Below are 18726 nucleotides of genomic sequence, written 5' to 3' on the forward strand. Positions count from 1 at the left end.
TACACCACAGGCTGAATGGCATCGATTTCCACATACTGGACATTTTGAAGTCACCCTGTTTCCTTTGTTCAAACAATGTATCTAAATGTCTCAGTAAAAGAACAGATTTTATGCAGGTCTTCAAGAGAATAAGAGATGTCAGAATGGCAGGAATTTGAATCGCATGACTTTGTTTCAATAATGACTTTATGACTTTCCCAGCTTCCCCTGATGCCTTCTTACCTTTGGCATCAGGTCTAGGTGGAAAAGTGGGAAAGAAATCCCAAAACCTTTAAGTAGTTTTCAAAACTAAACAGGCAGATTACACCTCCTCCCCACAAAAGGCCTTGAAAATGACACTGATACAGCAAATCAGGAAAAGAAAAACATCACAAGTAAAAATAAAAGCCTGAGGATACAAGTCCCACTCCTCCCTTTCCTTGGGAGACATTTCCTTGGGTCTCATGAAAGACAATGTTGTAGAGCATGTAGATATCTGAGATCTTCTGCCACCTGGAAGAGGCCCCACCTTAGTCAGAGAGGCACCCCAGCCTTTCTGACTACTTTGAGGCTCCCTCTGCAACCCCTCCAGAGTGGCAGTGAGGAAGGATGAAGCCCCTCAGCACGAGTCCACTCTCTGTCCACCTCCTTTACCACCACAGTGCTCTGAGATGCCGGTAAAAAGCCAGATTCATTCTCCAAAGGTTGGAAGCATGGAAAAGTTATCCCCAAGGCAGGCAGAGTTGCCACTTCAAGAATGTAAATGTGGAGTCTTTACAGCTATTTTAAAGCATTGTTGCATCCTATAAAGACTGTTTTTGAGATGTGTAAGTGTACTTATACTGTGACATTATGCAGTGAATACTGTAAAGAAATACAGGGTAAGAGAATGTGCTTGAACTTTGGGCATGAGCAGGAGACAGGCTGGAAGAACAAGCCCTTAAAAAACTGGAGACAAAGGACAAAGATGTGGAGAGGAAGCACAGCTTTTGAGTCTCAAAGGTGAACGTTAGCTCTGCACCTGCATCCCAGCTCCACTTCCAACAAATGTTACCAGAAACACATTCAGATCTCTGAATCTTAGTTTATCTGTGAAATATACATGATATATGCAAAATGCCTATTCTAGACCTGCCACATGGTAAACATGTAAAAATAACAGCTGTAACACTATTGCTGCTGTCACCACTACATCAGGAGGGGGCTGGAGAAGCTTCCACAGATACAGCAGGTGGATAGAGAGGAATGTCTCCACGTCACACCACTACGCTGAACTCCCCTTTCTGATGTCCAGAATTAAAGGGAGGTAAAAGTAAGTTTGTGTGACCAAAGTGACACACTCAACATCTTAAAACCTGAGCTAAGGTAATGAAACAATGTAAAACTGGACTGCATGCTCTGTAATTCCCTGTGTATGCACCCAAACCATCTGTGAACACAACCCCTTTTAGACTAAGAGAACAGAGCTTAGCAGTGGTGCACAGGGAGATTTTTTTTTTTTTTTTTTTTTTTGAGACGGAGTTTCACTGTTGATACCCATACTGGAGTGCAATGGCACAATCTTGACTCACTGCAACCTCCGCCTCCTGGGTTCAAGCAATTCTCCTGCCTCAGCCTCCTGAGTAGCTGGGACTACAGGCGCGCGCCATCACGCCCAGCTAATTTTTGTATTTTTAGTAGAGACGGGGTTTCACCTCATTGACCAGGATGGTCTCGATCTCTTGACCTCGTGATCCACCCACCTCCGCCTCCCAAAGTGCTGGGATTATAGGCGTGAGTCACCATGCCCGGCCACAGGTAAATATCTTACAGCTAAAATCCTCCACCCTGTGCCTGAACAAAGAACCAGGATACCACACATGGGACAATGATAATATTGATATAATGATTTGGTGTGCTGCCACTGGTGCTGCCTTGTGCTCCCAGGCGACGCTAGATGGCTGCTCGGGACATCAGCCTGGAGCCTGATCTACAGTCCAAAGGCCCGTGTCATTCCCCATGCAGATGGCTGAGGCACCAACTCAACTTTACCACATAAACTGCTCCAGCAAACACTTCCTGTGCACTGGGGAGGCATAAGGAAGGAGGTCCTTTCTGATCAAGGGAAGCTGAGACCTCCGGATGTGCCAGGCTGTGGTGGTTGCTGATAGGGGAGCAGACACCAGCAGGAGGGGGCACAGCATAAGTCAGGGAGCAGAAATGGAGGCTGGGTATTTCAGGCTGGAGCCGTCTGAATTTTGTGGATTTTACAGAATGCAACAATGACTATTACAATTTAAGATGGAGAGGCAGGTGAGTGACAGACTCCAGAGAATCTAAGTCCCAACAAGGGCAAAGAGAGAACTTGTAAACTTCCAGGTGGAAAGGGGGAGAGGAGGCTGGCGCACTTTGGGACACAGGAAGACACCATCACTGAAATGATGCTGTATTGCGCCACTCATGCTCATACTTCTACAGAGTAACATTCTGCAACCCCTCCTCATCTTGCTGCAGTTGAAATAAATGACTTTTACTCCCCCAAAATAATCCTTTCTTTTACATAGCTCCGTATGGTCCTACAGAGTCCTTCCACATTCATTATGCCTTTTGCTCTGTGGAAGGTTGGCTGTCATGGGCAGTTTCCAGCAATGGTGTGATATGACCTTAGACAAGTGAAAAGCTCTCTACTTGTGTGTAGAATGAAAACTATGGAGGATCACCAGGATGTCAACTAAAGTCATACAAAATTAGTCACTCTGTCAGCACGGGCAGAAGAAGATTAAATGCTGCTTCAAGCTTTACGGCACCTGTTGAAGAAATCTCTTGGGAATCCCTGAGATCTGAAACAATTAAGAGACATTTTTTAAAGGTGTATAGATCTGCAAGTCTCCTCCCAACTAACAACAGAGACAGACAGTAAATAAGACTCTAGTTCAGAACATTCAGATAAACAAGACAATGAGCAGATTGATGGTAAAGAACAGAATCTTGGGATCTGGTCAAATAGTCTGATAAATTTCAGATTCAGACGGAATTCTGAAGAAGAGCCAGGATCCTGGTCGGCTCAGTACTGACGAGCAGGTCTTTATATTAAAAGTGCCTTTCTGGGAAGGCCTTCTGGGTCACCCCATGTAAAATTTCTACCCTACTGACATTTTGTATCCCCTTACTTTTTTTTTTTTTTTTTTTTTTTTTTTTTTGAGACAAGGTCTCGCTCTGTCGCCCAGGCTGGAGTTTAAGGGCATGATCTTGGCTTACCGCGACCTCTGCCTCTTGGGTTCGAGCAGTTCTCCTGCCTCAGCCTTCTGAGTAGCTGGGACTACAGGCCCACACCACCATGTCTGGCTAATTTTTGTTTTTTTTAGCAGAGATGGAGTTTTATCATGTTGACCAGACTGGCCTTTAACTCCTGACCTTGTCATCCACCCGCCTTGGCCTCCCAACGTGCTGGGATTACAGGTGTGAGCCACCATGCCCAGCCTACTTTTTTTTTTTTTTAATTCTTGTATCTCCCATTTTACATGCCATCTATTTCATTTTTTTTTTTAACCTTATTTATTGTCTGTGTCCACAATGGAGTGTAAGGTCTGTGAAGGAGGGAATCTTATCTATTTTGTAGTGATATTTTCTTGACACCTACAAGAAGGCCTGACACAGAGCTGACTCTGTAAGCAGATATGTAAAGACACAAGCATACAAAGTTATCAGAGACATATTCTTATCCTGTTGAGTCAAAAAGCCGCAGGCAGGGAGACAGAACTGTCACGAGGTTCATATATTGTGAGGAAAAAAAAACAACAGAGGCTGGGTATGGTGGCTCATGTCTGTAATCCTGGCACTTGGGAGGCCAATGTGGAAGGACTGCTTGAGACCAGGAGTTCAAGATCAGTCTGGGCAACCTAGTGAGACCCTGTCACTACAAAAAAAAAAAAAAAATTAAAGTTAGCTGGGCATGGTGTCATGTACCTATAATGCTAGCTGCTGGGGAGGCTGGGGCAGAAGGATCACTTGAGCCTGAGAGATTGAGGCTGTGGTGAGCTATGATTATGCCATTGCACTCTGGCCTAAGTGACAGAACAATACCCTCTCTGTAAAAAAATTAAATTAAAAAATAAAAGTGCCAGTACCAGGCCCTACTCCAGACCCACTGAGTCAGAATATGTGAAGATAAAGACAACCCATCAGTTACAAGAAAAAAAAAGTATTTCAAATTAAAAAAAAAAAGTAATGCATGTTTAAGACAGAAATCTTGTAAAATATAGAAAAAGAGAAGCAGGCTAGAACAAAATACCACTGAAAATCTCATCTCTAAAGGGAACCACAATTAAGTCACTGTCATGTTTCCATCTGTCTAATCATTTATTAAGAATATTTAACATAGCTAGGCATGATGGTTGCATCTGTAATCCCAGCACTTTGGGAGGTAGGAGGATTGCTTGAGGCCAGGAATTCAAGAGCAGCCTGGGCAACACAGTAAGACACTGTCTCTATCAAAAGTTTTAAAAATTAGCCAGGTAGGTGGCATGCCTGTAGTCCCAGCTACTTGAAAGGCTGAAGTGGGAGGATCACTTGAGCCCAGGAGTTTGAGGCTACGGGTGAGCTATTGTTGCAGCACTGCACTCCAGCCTGGGCAACAGAGCGAGACCGTCTCTAAAACAAGATTGGCCACAGGCTGCATGCAGTTCAGGACAGCTTTGAGTGTGGCCCAATACAAATTTGCAAGCTTTCTTAAAATATTATGAGTTTTTTTGCATTTTTTAAAGCTCATCAGCTATCCTTAGTGCTAACACATTTTATGTGTGGCCCAAGACAATTCTTCCAATGTGGCCCTGGGAAGCCAGAAGATTGGACAAACCTGCTTTAAAATAAACAAACAAAAGAATATTTAACACAGTTTAAATCACAATGAATAGAAACTATTATATCTTGCTTTTCTGTTTGTTTTTTACTTATTGTTAAAAGTATAGGTCTTGGTTTTCATTGGCAGGAGGACTTAAACCAAGTGAAATTTACCATGGAAACTTGCATCAGGCCTTCTGAATCTCAAAGTTGGGCTGCAGATGCACTTTAGGAATCTAAATGTGAAGATGACACAGATGTTCAAAGTAGCTCAGAATTGAGTATACCCCTGGGAACACATATAGACCGTATTTCCCAGCCTCTCTGAGTTAGCTGTGGCCATGTAATTGAGTTCTAGCCGAAGTCACTGGCAACACTCATAGGTTTGGCCTGTAAGAATCGATGAGTTAGGTGCTAGTCCACTCTTTTTTCCCTTTTGCTACTGGTCTTTGCGGATGCCAGAGCCATAAGATGGAACCTGAATCCCTGAACTCAATGGAGGAGAGTTACCTGCTAACCAGAAACATCCGCCTTGAACAAAAGCAAGAAATAAACTTCTGCTGCATTTGAGCCACATCTATGAGTCTATTTATAGCTGCAGCCTAGCTCACTCTACCTAATGCAACCCTGCAACCCTCATAACCTTTATTTTCTCTGACAGAATGAGAAAACATATCAGTCTCTAGGATGAAATAACTGAAGAGTATGTAAGTGGTTCATCAAATGACATTTGTTAAACATCTCCTACATGCCAGGCATTGTTCTAGGTACTGCAGCAATGCTCAAATTTGCTAAAGGTCTTGTTTCTCTTCATTGAAAGGGATACAGGACAGGCAGTATCTTTTCCCAGCCCTGGTTTCATTTCCATAACCCAGAAGCCCTCAATACTGGCTAGTTGGCTTAGAGAATGCAGGTGCTCTGGGGTTCCTCCCAAGAGAGGAGTCTACATGGAGCCTGTGACACTGCCCACTCTGGTGGACTGAAAAATGAGCAGGGGAGGGAGAAGAACAGGGGCTCTAGAACCTGGCACTGGGAAAGCTGGCAGAGTCAGCTGTCTGGGGGCATGTCTAGGGCAGGCAAACTGGGGGGAAATGGTGCTGCTGTTCACACATGCTCACATGTCATTGTCCAAAAATGGAATGGAGTTAAATCTCAGAGCAGTCAAATAACTGGGCTCTGCTCATACCTTGCCAAAAAACACAAGCCTACATTTCCAAGGCAAGTAATAAACTAGGTTCGGCCCTCTTCCAGGATTTCTGGCTTTTGGCAGGACAGTGCTGGTGTAAAGGAAGTGTGGGGCCAGGCCCAAGGAAGCCCTGTGCAGCATACCTTACAGTCTGCCGAACCAGAAGCAGCCCACTCCCCCACCTGGAATTCCTGCCACCCAGGGGACCAGTTGTATTTCTCACAGAAAAGAAATGTTGTCCAAAAGACAAGAAGTGGGGAAACTATAATTACATTGTAAGGTCTCAACCTGGAATTTATGCCAGAGTAACTTGTGACATAGAAAGGGAACATAAAATTTTCTTGAAATGTCTTGCCTCAGTGTTTCAGCAAAAAGAAGCCAGTATCTCCATGTCCTTGTCAAAATTTGTAGTTTTGAAACAGGCACTCCCAACCCATTTTACAATTTCAGCTCAAGAAAGCAGCCACTGAAGCCATATTTAAAAGTAGCCACAGGAATCTAACAGTGTTATTTAAAGGAGATTGGCTTCACGGTGTCAGGGCGATAGCAGCAGTTTCACCTGGCCAACAGCTCACCCTAACCAGGCTTTTCACTGAAGGAGCTCAAAGTGAATGCTAATGCCAGTTCAGACACTGATGCTCTGTGCAACACTTGGAACAACTCATTTAATCTGGATCAATGTCTCCCCCTGGGAGGACACACAGTACAGGAAGTCCGGTCAAATACTTGGAAAATGACTCCAGCTGGGTCTGAAACATTACAGTACCAAAGACAAAAAGAGATCCCTGCCCAGCCCTATGTGCAGGCCCATAAATGGCAACTCTCCTGCACTCTTTCAACCACCAGTTGAGGACCTACCATGTGGAAAACGAATAACCGAAATGAAATGAAGGACTCCAAAGAGGCAGAACAGATGGAGTACAGTGTGGCGGAAAAGATGACTCCCCTTCTAAAATCATCTTAATCGTCAACTGACAGAAAGATGCCCGGCAAATCCCATATACATTCAGAGGTCCTTGGTTTAAATTAGAGAAACGTTAGGGCCTCTTCATAATCATGTGCAATCACATGGCTTTCCAAGGATTGCAACTTACCAGTCCATCCGAACCCCCACTCCATGCTTCATATTGGTTTATGTTGATACAGTATGCTTATTAATGCATCTAAGAATTAAAACAGGTGTTACCAGAATCACATCATGAACTTACTCTCAAAGTCTTTAGGCAAGTACACAGGAACTGTAACAAAATAAACCTTGTGGCTTTATCTTAGTTACAAAGGTGTTCTAATCTATAAACATATTTACCCACTGCCGGCAGCTAGCCTCAGGCAAAAACAAGACCCAGGGCAGTGATAAGAGAAGTTCCAAAGTCTGTGCTACATCTTCCTGGGGTTGCATATTTACTACCAGCCTCCTCCCTCCCCCCAGGGGAAAACACACCTGGAGAGGAAGCACACTCCTTTCTCGCTGGCTTTTCAGTTACCCCACATTTCAATGATAGATGTAACCTAAAACAACGTGTCTGTCAGCTTGAATCCTTAGCTAGAAATGACGCAATATACAGGAAATCCCCAAAATCATAGGCAGTCATGTATCCACAGCCTAGAAGCCAAGGACTCATGGTTTTGCCACCATCCAGCTTCACGTTTCTCAAGACCCATGTTCCTCAGGCACGAGCATGCTATCCACAAAGTAGAATAAACAGCTAAATTCACTACAGAAATTCCAAAAACTACATATTTGTGGCATGAAAGGAATCATGCAGGGTTTGAAGGAAACCACAGTGGTCTAAAAAAAAAAAAAAAATTTTTTTTTTTTTTGCCTCTATTTAGTTCTTATACTTGGGTTAAGAGCAGAGCTTAAAATGGGGCAATATTTAGACAGCTGCTGGTATCAAATAATTTCATATGGGCCAACTCATGGCAAGTGGGATAGGCCTTTCTCTTTGGTCATCATTTATATTTAAAGCAATAACAAGAGCTAACACTACAGTACCCACTATATGGTAGGCATGGTTTTCAGTACTGTACCAAGAATAACTCACTGAACCCTCACAAAAACCTGAGGTGGATGTTACTCTCACGAGACAGAACAGAAAAGAAAACTGAGGCTCAGAAGAATTAAGGAACTTGCCTGAGGTCACACAGCCAGTCAGAGATGGAACCAGGATTGAACCTTGACAATGTGGCTCTGGAGTTTACATTCAGAACCATTTTGCCAAACTGTCCACAAATACAGAGCAAATACAAGCTGCCCGCCTCAACAGAGCCCTCGATGCCTTGTGGCACTCATTACTGTACCCAGTCACCACGGCCACTCAACAAATGATGCCCCTCTTCTCCACAGAGGATACACAAGCTGCGGGTGGGACTGATCTCTGCTAGGGGCCTTCCTGTCATACACTTGCCTGCACCCTCCCTGTTCTCTCAAAACAAATGCCCCACAGGGCTCTAACTCTTGCCTCCTCGGGGATCTCACTCTAAGAATCCCCCTTTCTCCTTCATCTCTGATCTCGTCTCTCCTGCCTCTTCCCCCTCAGCCTGTGAACATGTTCAAGTGCACCACCTGCAAGGAGAAAATCCCCTTTGATCTTCATCCACTTTTAACTTAATTTTGGCCACTATCTCACTGTGTGATCTGGGCAAAGTGCTTCCGTTCTCTAACAGGCTTTAATTTTTGCATCTGAATAATGAGAGCACTGGACCAGAGGGTCTCTAAAGCCCTTCCAATTCCAACATTCTGTGGCTCTTAATGCAGATTTCTCTGAGCAAGCTCACCGAAACTCAGGCCAGTTTCTTCATTGTCCCTGAAGCCCCAGAGGTAATTTTCTTCTAAGACTTGTCAAGCTATTCCCCTGCAGCAATGCCCCCCCACTTCCGCTCATTTCCCAAATCCTTTTTTTCCCCAAAGACCTAGCTTAAACCCTGCCTGCTCCAGGATCTCCAGAACTTTAGTTATAAATCACAAATGAGCATTCCTTTTCAACAGTCTTTTTCATATTTCTGTTCTGTATATCTTCATTCCCTCATCCGGGCTAAACTCTCAAAGAGCAGGGACCATGTCACATGTCTCTGGAACCCCCAAAGAGCCTCCCATTACATGGGTCTGCAATAGCTGTTCAACACTGCTGGCTGAGGGGTCATCCTATTGCCATTAAAGGAACTAGTTAGTAGTCACTAGACTCCCTGATTGTAAAGGAAATTATCTCCATTCTTCTTCCTCACATACACAAATCTGTAAACATAAACTTTTCTTTCAAGACCATCATCCACATTTAACATAAGGAAAGCTTAGCTAACTCTTTGATTTTCTTTTATCTGAATCAGAAATAGTTATAGCCGCGTCTCCCTTTGATCCAGACTTAAGTGATCACAGGTACTGTAATTTTAGGGACTTCTAGTTGATCCCGGTTCTGTACTTCCACTAACACATATTTGCCATGGTTATTAAGTTCCCTCACTTTTCAACACATGGTTATTACGTTACTTCCTCACCTCTCCAACCAAATTTCCAGGAAGCATCTGGAATAATATCAGAGAGTTGATCTGGAATAATATCAGAGAGTTGGGGTTTGATCAAAACGACATCCTCTGCTTTACTCATTTGGAAGTGACTAATTTCAATGCTTATGTCTTAAGTGAACATAGACGGATGGATGTGATTCAGGAGTTTGCTAACACTCACCAACAGAGACGCAATGGACACATTACATCACCAATGCAAGCCTCAAAACGGTGCTCACCTCCTCTGCCTGAGAGCGCTGCTGAAGTATTGCTCAGTACTGTGAGTGCTGGGCTCTGTTTTGCAATACTTCTGGGTAATTACTGACTATTCAAAGTGAATCCCAAAGCTCTTCAAACAGAATTTTAAACTGTTTATTTTTTGAGACCAGGTCTTGCTCTGTCACCCAGACTAGAGTGAAGATCTCTCAGCTCACTGCAACCTCTGCCGCCTGAGCTCAAACCATCCATCCTCTCACCTCCCAAATAGCTGGGACTACAGGCACATACTGCCATGCCTGCCTAATTTTTTTTTTTTTTTTTTTTTTTGTCTTTTTGTAGAGACAGGGTTTCACCATGTTTCTCAGGCTGGTCTTGAACTCCTGGGCTCAAGTAATCCGCTTGTCTTGGCCTCCCAAAGCACTGGAATTATTGGCATGAGCCATGTCACCCAGCCAAACTCAGTTTATTTTTAAACGAATGCTCCAAAACACTGGTTCTAACCTGGTTACAACCTTGAGCACCTTCATAAATACCAATTGCCAACATCCCACCACCCCAACCCTATCACCCTTCAAAGGTTTTGATCTAATCACTTTGGAGATCCAGACATTGGTATTTTCTTAACAGCACCTCAGCTATGCTGAATGAATTAAAATACCATTATTAAATATTTTGGTATAACAGCATTGTGACTCTGTTTTTCAAAAGGACTGAGTTATTTGTTTGTAGGTTTACTGGTAAAATTCAAAATAAAATCTCTATTTAGTTACTAGTATTGTACCAAGCTAATTTCCTAGATTTGATCATGGTACTAAGGTGATGTAAAGTGTTAACTTTAGGGGAAGCTGCATGGGGCAGGGTATACATGTGTTTTCAAATTATTTCCGTGACTTTTCTCTAAGTCTAAAATTAATTCAAATTTAAAAGTTATTTTTTAAAAGAATCCTTCACTTTTAAAGATATATACTTAGATATTTGTGAATGAAATAATGCCTGGGGATTTACTATAAAATATACGGTTGGGGGTGGCAGGGAGTGGGGATATAGAAGAAACAGGATTATTCACAAGTTGATAATTGTAGTGGCTGGTAATGAGTACATAAAGGTTCACTGTGTTACTCTGTCTTCTTCAGTATACGTGCAAAGTTTCCCATCATATATATTGGAGGAAAAAATTTCCGAGCAATTTTAACGTGTAGCCAGGACTGAGAAACACTGCTCTGAAGTCTTGAAAATGAGAAGCTCTGTCTGGCACTTCTAGCTACAAAACACTTTCCCCGGCTCTCTAACAATGAGCCAGTCAGTTAATCTCTCCGTGCCATACCTTCCTAACTGCAAAGCAACAGACATGGATGAGAGGACTCCTTTTTTTCCCTTGAGACGGAGTCTGGCTCTGCCGCCCAGGTGGTAGTACAGTGTGGCTCGATCTGGGTTCACTGTAACCTCCACCTCCCAGGTTCAAGCAATTCTTGTGCCTCAGCCTCCTGAGTAGCTGGGACTACAGGCATGCATCACCACACCCGGCTAATTTTTGTATTTTTAGGAGAGATGGGGTTTCACCATGTTGGCCAGGCTGGTCTCAAACTTAGAGGACTTTTTAAAAAGAATAAACATCAAGAAGCCAATTATTATTATTCTAAAATCTCTCTGAGAGTTAATGTTACACTTAATTAATTTCTAGCACAATAGTCAAAAACGGTAAAGTTTGCCTGGGCGTAGTGGCTCACAACTGTAATCCCAGTGCTTTGGGAGGCTGAGGCAGGAGGCTCGTTTGAGCTAAGGAGTTCGAAATCATCCTGGGCAACATAGCTACACATGGTAGCATACAGCTAGTCCTAAGCTACTGGGAAGCTGAGGTTGGAGAATCACTTCTGCCCAGCAGTTCAAGATTACAGCGAGCTATAAATGCATTACTAAACTCTAGCCTTGATGACAACACGAAACCCTGTCTCTAAAAAAATTAAAAAGGTAAAGTCTTATGTTTACAATAGCATTTCCCAAAGCATGTTCTAAAATCACTACTCTACCGGACATTAACAGATGTTACCCAAGATAAGTGTTTGGCGATCAAATACTTAGTTTTCAGAAACTAAATACAAAGTTCCAAAAATCTTTTTCTTTACTGTGAGACTCCTAAAAACTTAAAATGGGATAATATGCTTTGGTAGTTTCCAAGGAGTGGTAAGGCAATATGCAAAATGTTTGACCTTCTTTATATGGAACTAGTTTTTTCAAACTTATTTTAGAAATAGTGCTTAAGACCACTGGTTCCCAAATCCCAGCTAATAGAGGGTGGCATCAGTACCATTTGGTAACCTTATGTATTAGTCCGTTCTCATGTTGCTAATAAAGATATACCCAAGACTGGGTAATTTATAAAGGAAAGAGGTTTAATTGACTCAACAGTTCCACATGGCTATGGAGATGTCACAATCATGGCTAAAAGCAAATGAGGAGCAAAGTCACATCTTACATGGTGGCAGGCAAGAGAGCTTGTGTAGGGGAACTCCCCTTTATAAAACCATCAGATCTCATGAGACTTATTCACTATCATGAGAACAGCATGGGAAAGATTCAATTACCTCCCTCTGGGTCCCTCCCATGACATGTGGGAATTATGGAAGCTACAATTCAAGAGGAGATTTGGGTGGGGACACAGCCAAACCGTATCATCTCATGAAAATAATGATTCACAGACCACACCTAGACATACTGGGAGGAGGGGAGAACTCAGTATTAAAATAAATAAAAAACCCACATGTTGCCAATGAAGAGTCATGTTTGGAAATTAAAGCTTGGTGGACCATAATATAGTTAAATAAGTTTATAATATATGCAAAGCCACATCAGTGAAAAGCAATATCAAAGGTCATGTTTAATAGTTTTCCAAATAATAGTATTTAACCCATGAGACAAGAGTATATGCACACAACATTTTATGAAAGCTAAGTACTAAAACGCTGGAGATGTTGGCAAATTTGAATCTGTCAATATAACTAACGACTTTATAATCTCAAAGATGTACTACCTCCATTGCTAAATAAAAACTATTAATCTGCAGTGACTCTCGCCCTATCACCTGTGTGCTTTTCCATGTCCATCTTCTTCTCTCACCAGAGTTAAAGGGCCATTTTGTTAAACAAATCTGGGAGTGCCATTCACGTTAAGTGGTTTCTCCAACAAACAGTTCCTGACATTTCCTTGATATTACAGTACATCAGGTATCAGAAATATAAACCCCTTCTTGACTGAAAACTTTGGAAACTGTACTTACTTATTCCTTGGTGCCCCTAGAATTGTGCTGTGCTGCAGCTGGTCAACGACACATTTAAGTGCTTAAAGGAAGTACCTACTTACTGAGATTGATAATTATACAATATTTGTATCATGCCTTTCAGTTTACTAAGCACTTTCACATGAATTACATTGCTTCGTTTCTCTAAAAAAACTTTGTGGGTTAAAGAGGCATAATTGTTTTCATAAAACCAGTAAGAACCACTAAAGCTTTCTGTATCAAGACTCCTGCTTTGAAAGAAATTATAATCTACTGGGAAACAAAATATAAACTATACGCAGGAAACGGTTAAAGTCAATTCAAAGATAGAATAGTAGCTAGAGCAGATAAGTATGGCAGGACTTTACATACACGAATAATAGCTAACACTAACTGAGCAATGTGTCAGTCAACCCTTGGGGTAAGTCACTACTATCAGCCCCATTTTTCACATGAGGAAACTGAGACAAAGAGAAGTTAGGCAACTTGGCCAAGCAAATCCTGGTGATCAGGATTCAGACTCTAAATGAGCCTAGCTCTGTGGACCACTTTTTTCAACATCACATCTTACTGCTAGGAAAAAGCAATCTCCTCCAAGCAATAGTGACAAATGTCAATCACAAGAACCAGTCGGCAATGTTATTTTCCTGCAGTACATTACCTCTTTGATTCGTTTAACCAAAGCATTCTGGTCAAATGCAACGGCCTCTGCACACTGATGCAGGTGATCTTGATATCGGAGGCAGAGCTGCAACACCTGCTGAGAGTCCAGTTTCTCCAATTTGGCATTTGTTGGGGAAGTCTGGCCACTCAATAGCCCTTCAAAGGAGAAAAAAATTAAATTAAATTAAAATTACTGCTAATAAACTTGTGAATAAAGTAGTTTAATAAGTTATTGAAGACAGGGTAAGAATTCAATTTAATCTTGCATATTCTATGTTAATGACAACTCTTGCAAATATTATTCATGGAACATGTGCTATGTGCCAAGCACTTTTGCTAAATGCTTCCTGTACACTATTTTTCATATTCAAATTCCAGGAAATTTCATTTTCCTGGAAAGTGAGATAGTATTAGCTCCGTTTACACCTGGGGAAGCCAAGACACAGGTTAAGTAACTTTCCAAAAGTCACATAGCTAGTAAGTGGTTTCTCCAAGACAGAGCTCCTGACTTTATTACATCTCATCAAGGAATATAAATATAAATCCCTTATTAATCGAAAATGTGGGAATATAATTTTTTACATAATTAAAATGGTTTTCTGAAAAACTGAGAAAAAGCAACGAAATGTATATAGAAACGGCTAGGAGATGCTAAAATGATGATATTTATCAAGTAAACAGACTCTCAGCTAACAGGCCAAAAAACTCTCAATCCTCACATTTTCTTTCAACACCAGTTTAGTCACGTAACCATTAGACTCCCCTGTATTTGCATAAGGCATCATATTTTCGTAGCTACGTAGCCGGGCAAGGAATAGCATTTGCAGGAGAAGAAATCAATTAAAGAGGCCAAATGATGCCCACATTCAGAAAGCAGAGCCCAGTCGACAACTTAAGCCATTTGCTTTCTGCCAAACCAAGAATTCTCAATTGTCAGAACCCCCACACTCTCAAAAATTACCAAGGACCCCAAAGAGCTTTTGTTTATGTGGGTTATGTCTTTCGATATTCACGTATAAAAATTAAAACTAAGAACATTCTTAAATCTTAAGTCATTTAAAGATAATGATAACTCCTTTCCACATTAACACAAATAAAATATATACATATATATATATTTTTTTTTTTTTGAGACAGAGTCTTGCTCTGTCACCAGGCTGGAGTGCAGTGGCGCAATCTCGGCTCACCGCAACCTCCGTCTCCTGGGTTCAAGCGATTCTCCTGCCTCAGCCTCTCGAGTAGCTGGGACCACAGGTGCGTGCCACCAAGCCTGGCTAATTTTTTGTATTTTTAGTAGAGATGGGGTTTCACCATGTTGGCCAGTATGGTCTCGATCTCTTGACCTTTTGATCCCTCCACCTTGGCCTCCCAAAGTGCTGGGATTACAGGCATGAGCCACTGTGCCCGGCCAACACAAATAACATTTTAAGGAAAATATTCCTCCAAAAGAAAAAAGTGAAACAAATGGCACTGGTTTATTTTTTTTATGTCTTTTTAATGTCTGCTTTAATAGAAAACAGCTGGAATCTCATAGCTGCTTCTGCATTTAATCTGTTACTATTTCACATCATTTAGCCTCTGGAAAACTCAACTGGACACTTGTGTAAGAGAATGACCATGATTTGCAAGTAATGCCTAAGTATTATTACAAAAATTGTTTTGACCTGAGAGATTCCCCAGCAGGGTCTTGGGGATCCCAGCGATCCCTCTACCATATGCCAGGCCACTTTGTCTCATGCCAGAGCCAATACTATAGCACAAGGTACACAGAATACATGTGACAATGGGGCACAAGCAGGGCACATCAAAGCTCAACGTCTCCTTTTTTTTTTTTTTAAGACGAAGTCTCGCTCTGTTGCCCAGCTGGTGTGCCGTGGCACAATCTCGGCTCACTGCAACCTTGAGCTCCTGGACTCAAGCAATCTTCCCACTTCAGCCTCCCGAGTAGCTGAGACCAAAGGCACTGGTTACCACATCCAGCTAGTTTTGTATTTTTAGTAGAAACAGGGTTTTACCCTGCTGCCCAGGTTGGTCTCCAACTTCTGGCTCAAGCAGTCCTCCCACCGTAGTGTGAGCCACCATGCCCGGCCAAAGCTCATCTTGAGAACCCTTCCCCACTGACCCCAACCACCAATGTCTACCCCTCACTGTCCCCAACCACCAACATCCACCCCACACTCTTCTATTAGAGCTGAAGCCAGTATTCTTTCCCTGTAGGCAGGCTGTAGGAAGGGCTACCCAGCTGGGTTGTCCCAGAGAATCCTAGGAAATGCTTGTCAGTGTTCCCAGATCTTCATCTGGCCTGACAGGGCAGAGTATAGTAGGGCTGGAACCTGAGACATGGCTAAGCTCCTCCACATTCCACTGCTAAGCTGCTGCGCTGCAAGTCCTAACACAGGAGAGCCCAAGTTACTCCACCTGAACCTGCTTCTAGGTAGTATGTTTTGGTGAATCCAGTATTAGCAGAAATTGGGATTTTTTCATTGAAATTTTTATTAAGATCCTATGTACAGGATCTTGTGTCTCCTTTACCTAATTTCCCTCAATGGTAACATCTTGCAAAACTATGGTACAATATCACAACCAGGACATTGACATAGATATAATCTACTGATCTTACTCAGATTTCCTATCTATCCCTTCCTTTTTTGGTTTTGAGATGGTATCTCCCTCTGTTGCTGAGGCTGGCTCAAACTCCTGAGTTCAAGAGATCCTCCCACCTCGGCCTCCCAAGCCTCCCAAGTAGCTGGGACTACAGGAGTATGCCGCTGCACCTGGGCAGATTTCCTCTTTTTTTAAATTTTTTGGGACACAGTCTCGCTCTGTCTTCCAGGCTGGAGAACAGTGGAATGATCTCAGTTGACTGTAACCATGTTCAAGCAATTTTCATGCCTCAGCTTCCTGAGTAGCTGGGATTATAGGCATGTGCCACCATTCCTGCCTAATATTTGTATTTTTAGTAGAGACGGGGTTTCACCATGTTGGCCAAGCTGATCTCAAACTCCTGACCTAAGGTGATCCGCCTGCCTCAGCCTCCCAAAGTGCTGGGATTACAGGCCTGAGCCACCACACCCAGTCTAATTTCCTCATTTTGGTTGCACTCATTTGTGTGTGTATTTAGTTCTATACAACTTTTCCCCATACATAGGTTCATGTATTCACCACCATGGTCAGATACTGTAAAGTTCCTTCACCCCACTTCCATCTTTAACAACTGGCAACCATTAATATATACACTGTTTCTAAAAGTCTATCCTTTCAAAAGTGTTATATAAATGAAATAATACATCATGTAAGCTTTTGGGATTGAATTTTTTTTTTTGCCCAACATAATATTTTTAGAGATTTGTCTATGTTGTTTACATATCAATGGTTAATTCTTTTTTTATTTCTGAGTAGTATTCCATGGTATCCATGTATCACAGTTTGTTGAACCATTCACCCACTGAAGGACATTTGGGTTGTTTCTAGTTTGGGACTATTACAAACAAGTCTGCTGTGAGCAGTCATGTACAGGTTTTTGTGTAAACATTAAGTCTTCATTTCTCTGGGATAAATGCCCAAGAATGCAATTGCTGGGTCATATGGTAATTGCATGTTTAGTTTTATAAGAAACTGTCAGTTTCCCAGAGTGCTTGTACCAAGAAAATGGGAATTTTACAGTCCACTAAAATCTCCTAACAAAGCTATCAAGGGCCACCCTATCACTGACAAGAAATACATTTCCAGAACGCAAACCTGGGGGAAAGTACCAAAAGCGTTTTTGCTGTCAATCCAAAACTAAAAGAAGAAAAGAAGAAGGAGGCACTGTGGAAAACGGAATGAATGATTTCTGTGCCATTAATAATGGACCAGGATAATGCAAAAGCCTTAAAGGAAATACTGATAAATTCAACAGTATAAAAACCAAGACTCCTCATGACAGCAAACACAAGTTTTTTTTTGTTTTGTTTTGTTTTGCTTTTTGAGACAGAGTCTCGCTCTCTTGCCCAGGCTGGAGTGCAGTGGCTGGAGTGCTCAGCTCACTGCAACCTCCACCTCCTGGGTTCGAGCAATTCTTCTGCCTCAGCCTCCTGAGTAGCTGAGATTATAGGCATGTGCCACCATGCCTGGATAATTTTTGTATTTTCAATAGAGACAGGGTTTCACCATGTTGGCCAGGCTGGTCTTAAACTCCTGACCTTATGATCCACCCTCCTCAGCCTCCCAGTGCTGGGATTATAGGCATGAGCCACCGTACCTGGCAACAAGTTAAAATTTAAAATACAAAAAGAATACTCAAAACCTGGAGAAAATAAAAAACCTGCAGACACCCCAGGAAGCTTTTTTCCTCCTAATATGATAACTCATATCAGATACAGTAAACTTCCTAATATATAAAGAGTGCCTAGAAATTGGCAAATAAGGCTGGGCACGGTGGCTCATGCCTATAATCCCAGCACTTTGGGAGGCTGAGGCAGGCAGCAGTTTACCTGAGGTCAGGAGTTCAAGACAAGCCTGGCCAACACAGTGAAACCCTGTTTCTACTAAAAATACAAAAAGTAGCTGGGCTTGGTAGCGTGCACCTGTAATCCCATCTACTTGGGATGCTGAGGCAGAAGAATCTCTTTAACCTTGAAGGCAAGGCTGAAGTGAGCTGAGATCAAGACTCTGTCTCTTAAAAAAAAAAGGCAAATAAGCCGGGCGCGGTGGCTCAAGCCTGTAATCCCAGCACTTTGGGAGGCCGAGGCGGGTGGATCACGAGGTCAAGAGATCGAGACCATCCTGGTCAACATGGTGAAACCCCGTCTCTACTAAAAATACAAAAAATTAGCTGGGCACGGTGGCGCGTGCCTGTAATCCCAGCTACTCAGGAGGCTGAGGCAGGAGAATTGCCTGAACCCAGGAGGCGGAGGTTGCGGTGAGCCGAGATCGCGCCATTGCACTCCAGCCTGGGTAACAAGAGCGAAACTCCGTCTCAAAAAAAAAAAAAAAAAAAAAAGGCAAATAATACTTAGTAAAAGAAAGATGAACAAAAGATATGAAAAGATATTTCACAGAAAAGGAAACACCAACACCTCAACCATAAGAAAAGATGCACAAC

The 18726-nt window shown here is 42.4% G+C and overlaps 1 protein-coding gene across 3 annotated transcripts in view; it reads right to left on the bottom strand.

Annotated features, from left to right (window-relative positions):
- BORCS5 (BLOC-1 related complex subunit 5) overlaps nucleotides 1-18726 on the bottom strand; it is a 96388-nt gene that overhangs the window by 16023 nt on the left and 61639 nt on the right. For all 3 annotated transcript variants that reach the window (XM_009003306.3, XM_009003307.5, XM_002752133.5), the window contains exon 3: nucleotides 13642-13799. In XM_009003306.3, the coding sequence (XP_009001554.1) occupies nucleotides 13642-13799 (158 nt within the window). The remainder of the gene's footprint in view (nucleotides 1-13641; nucleotides 13800-18726) is intronic.

This window comes from Callithrix jacchus, chromosome 9 (assembly GCF_049354715.1).
Source record: "Callithrix jacchus isolate 240 chromosome 9, calJac240_pri, whole genome shotgun sequence".
Taxonomy (NCBI): Eukaryota; Metazoa; Chordata; class Mammalia; order Primates; family Cebidae; genus Callithrix; species Callithrix jacchus.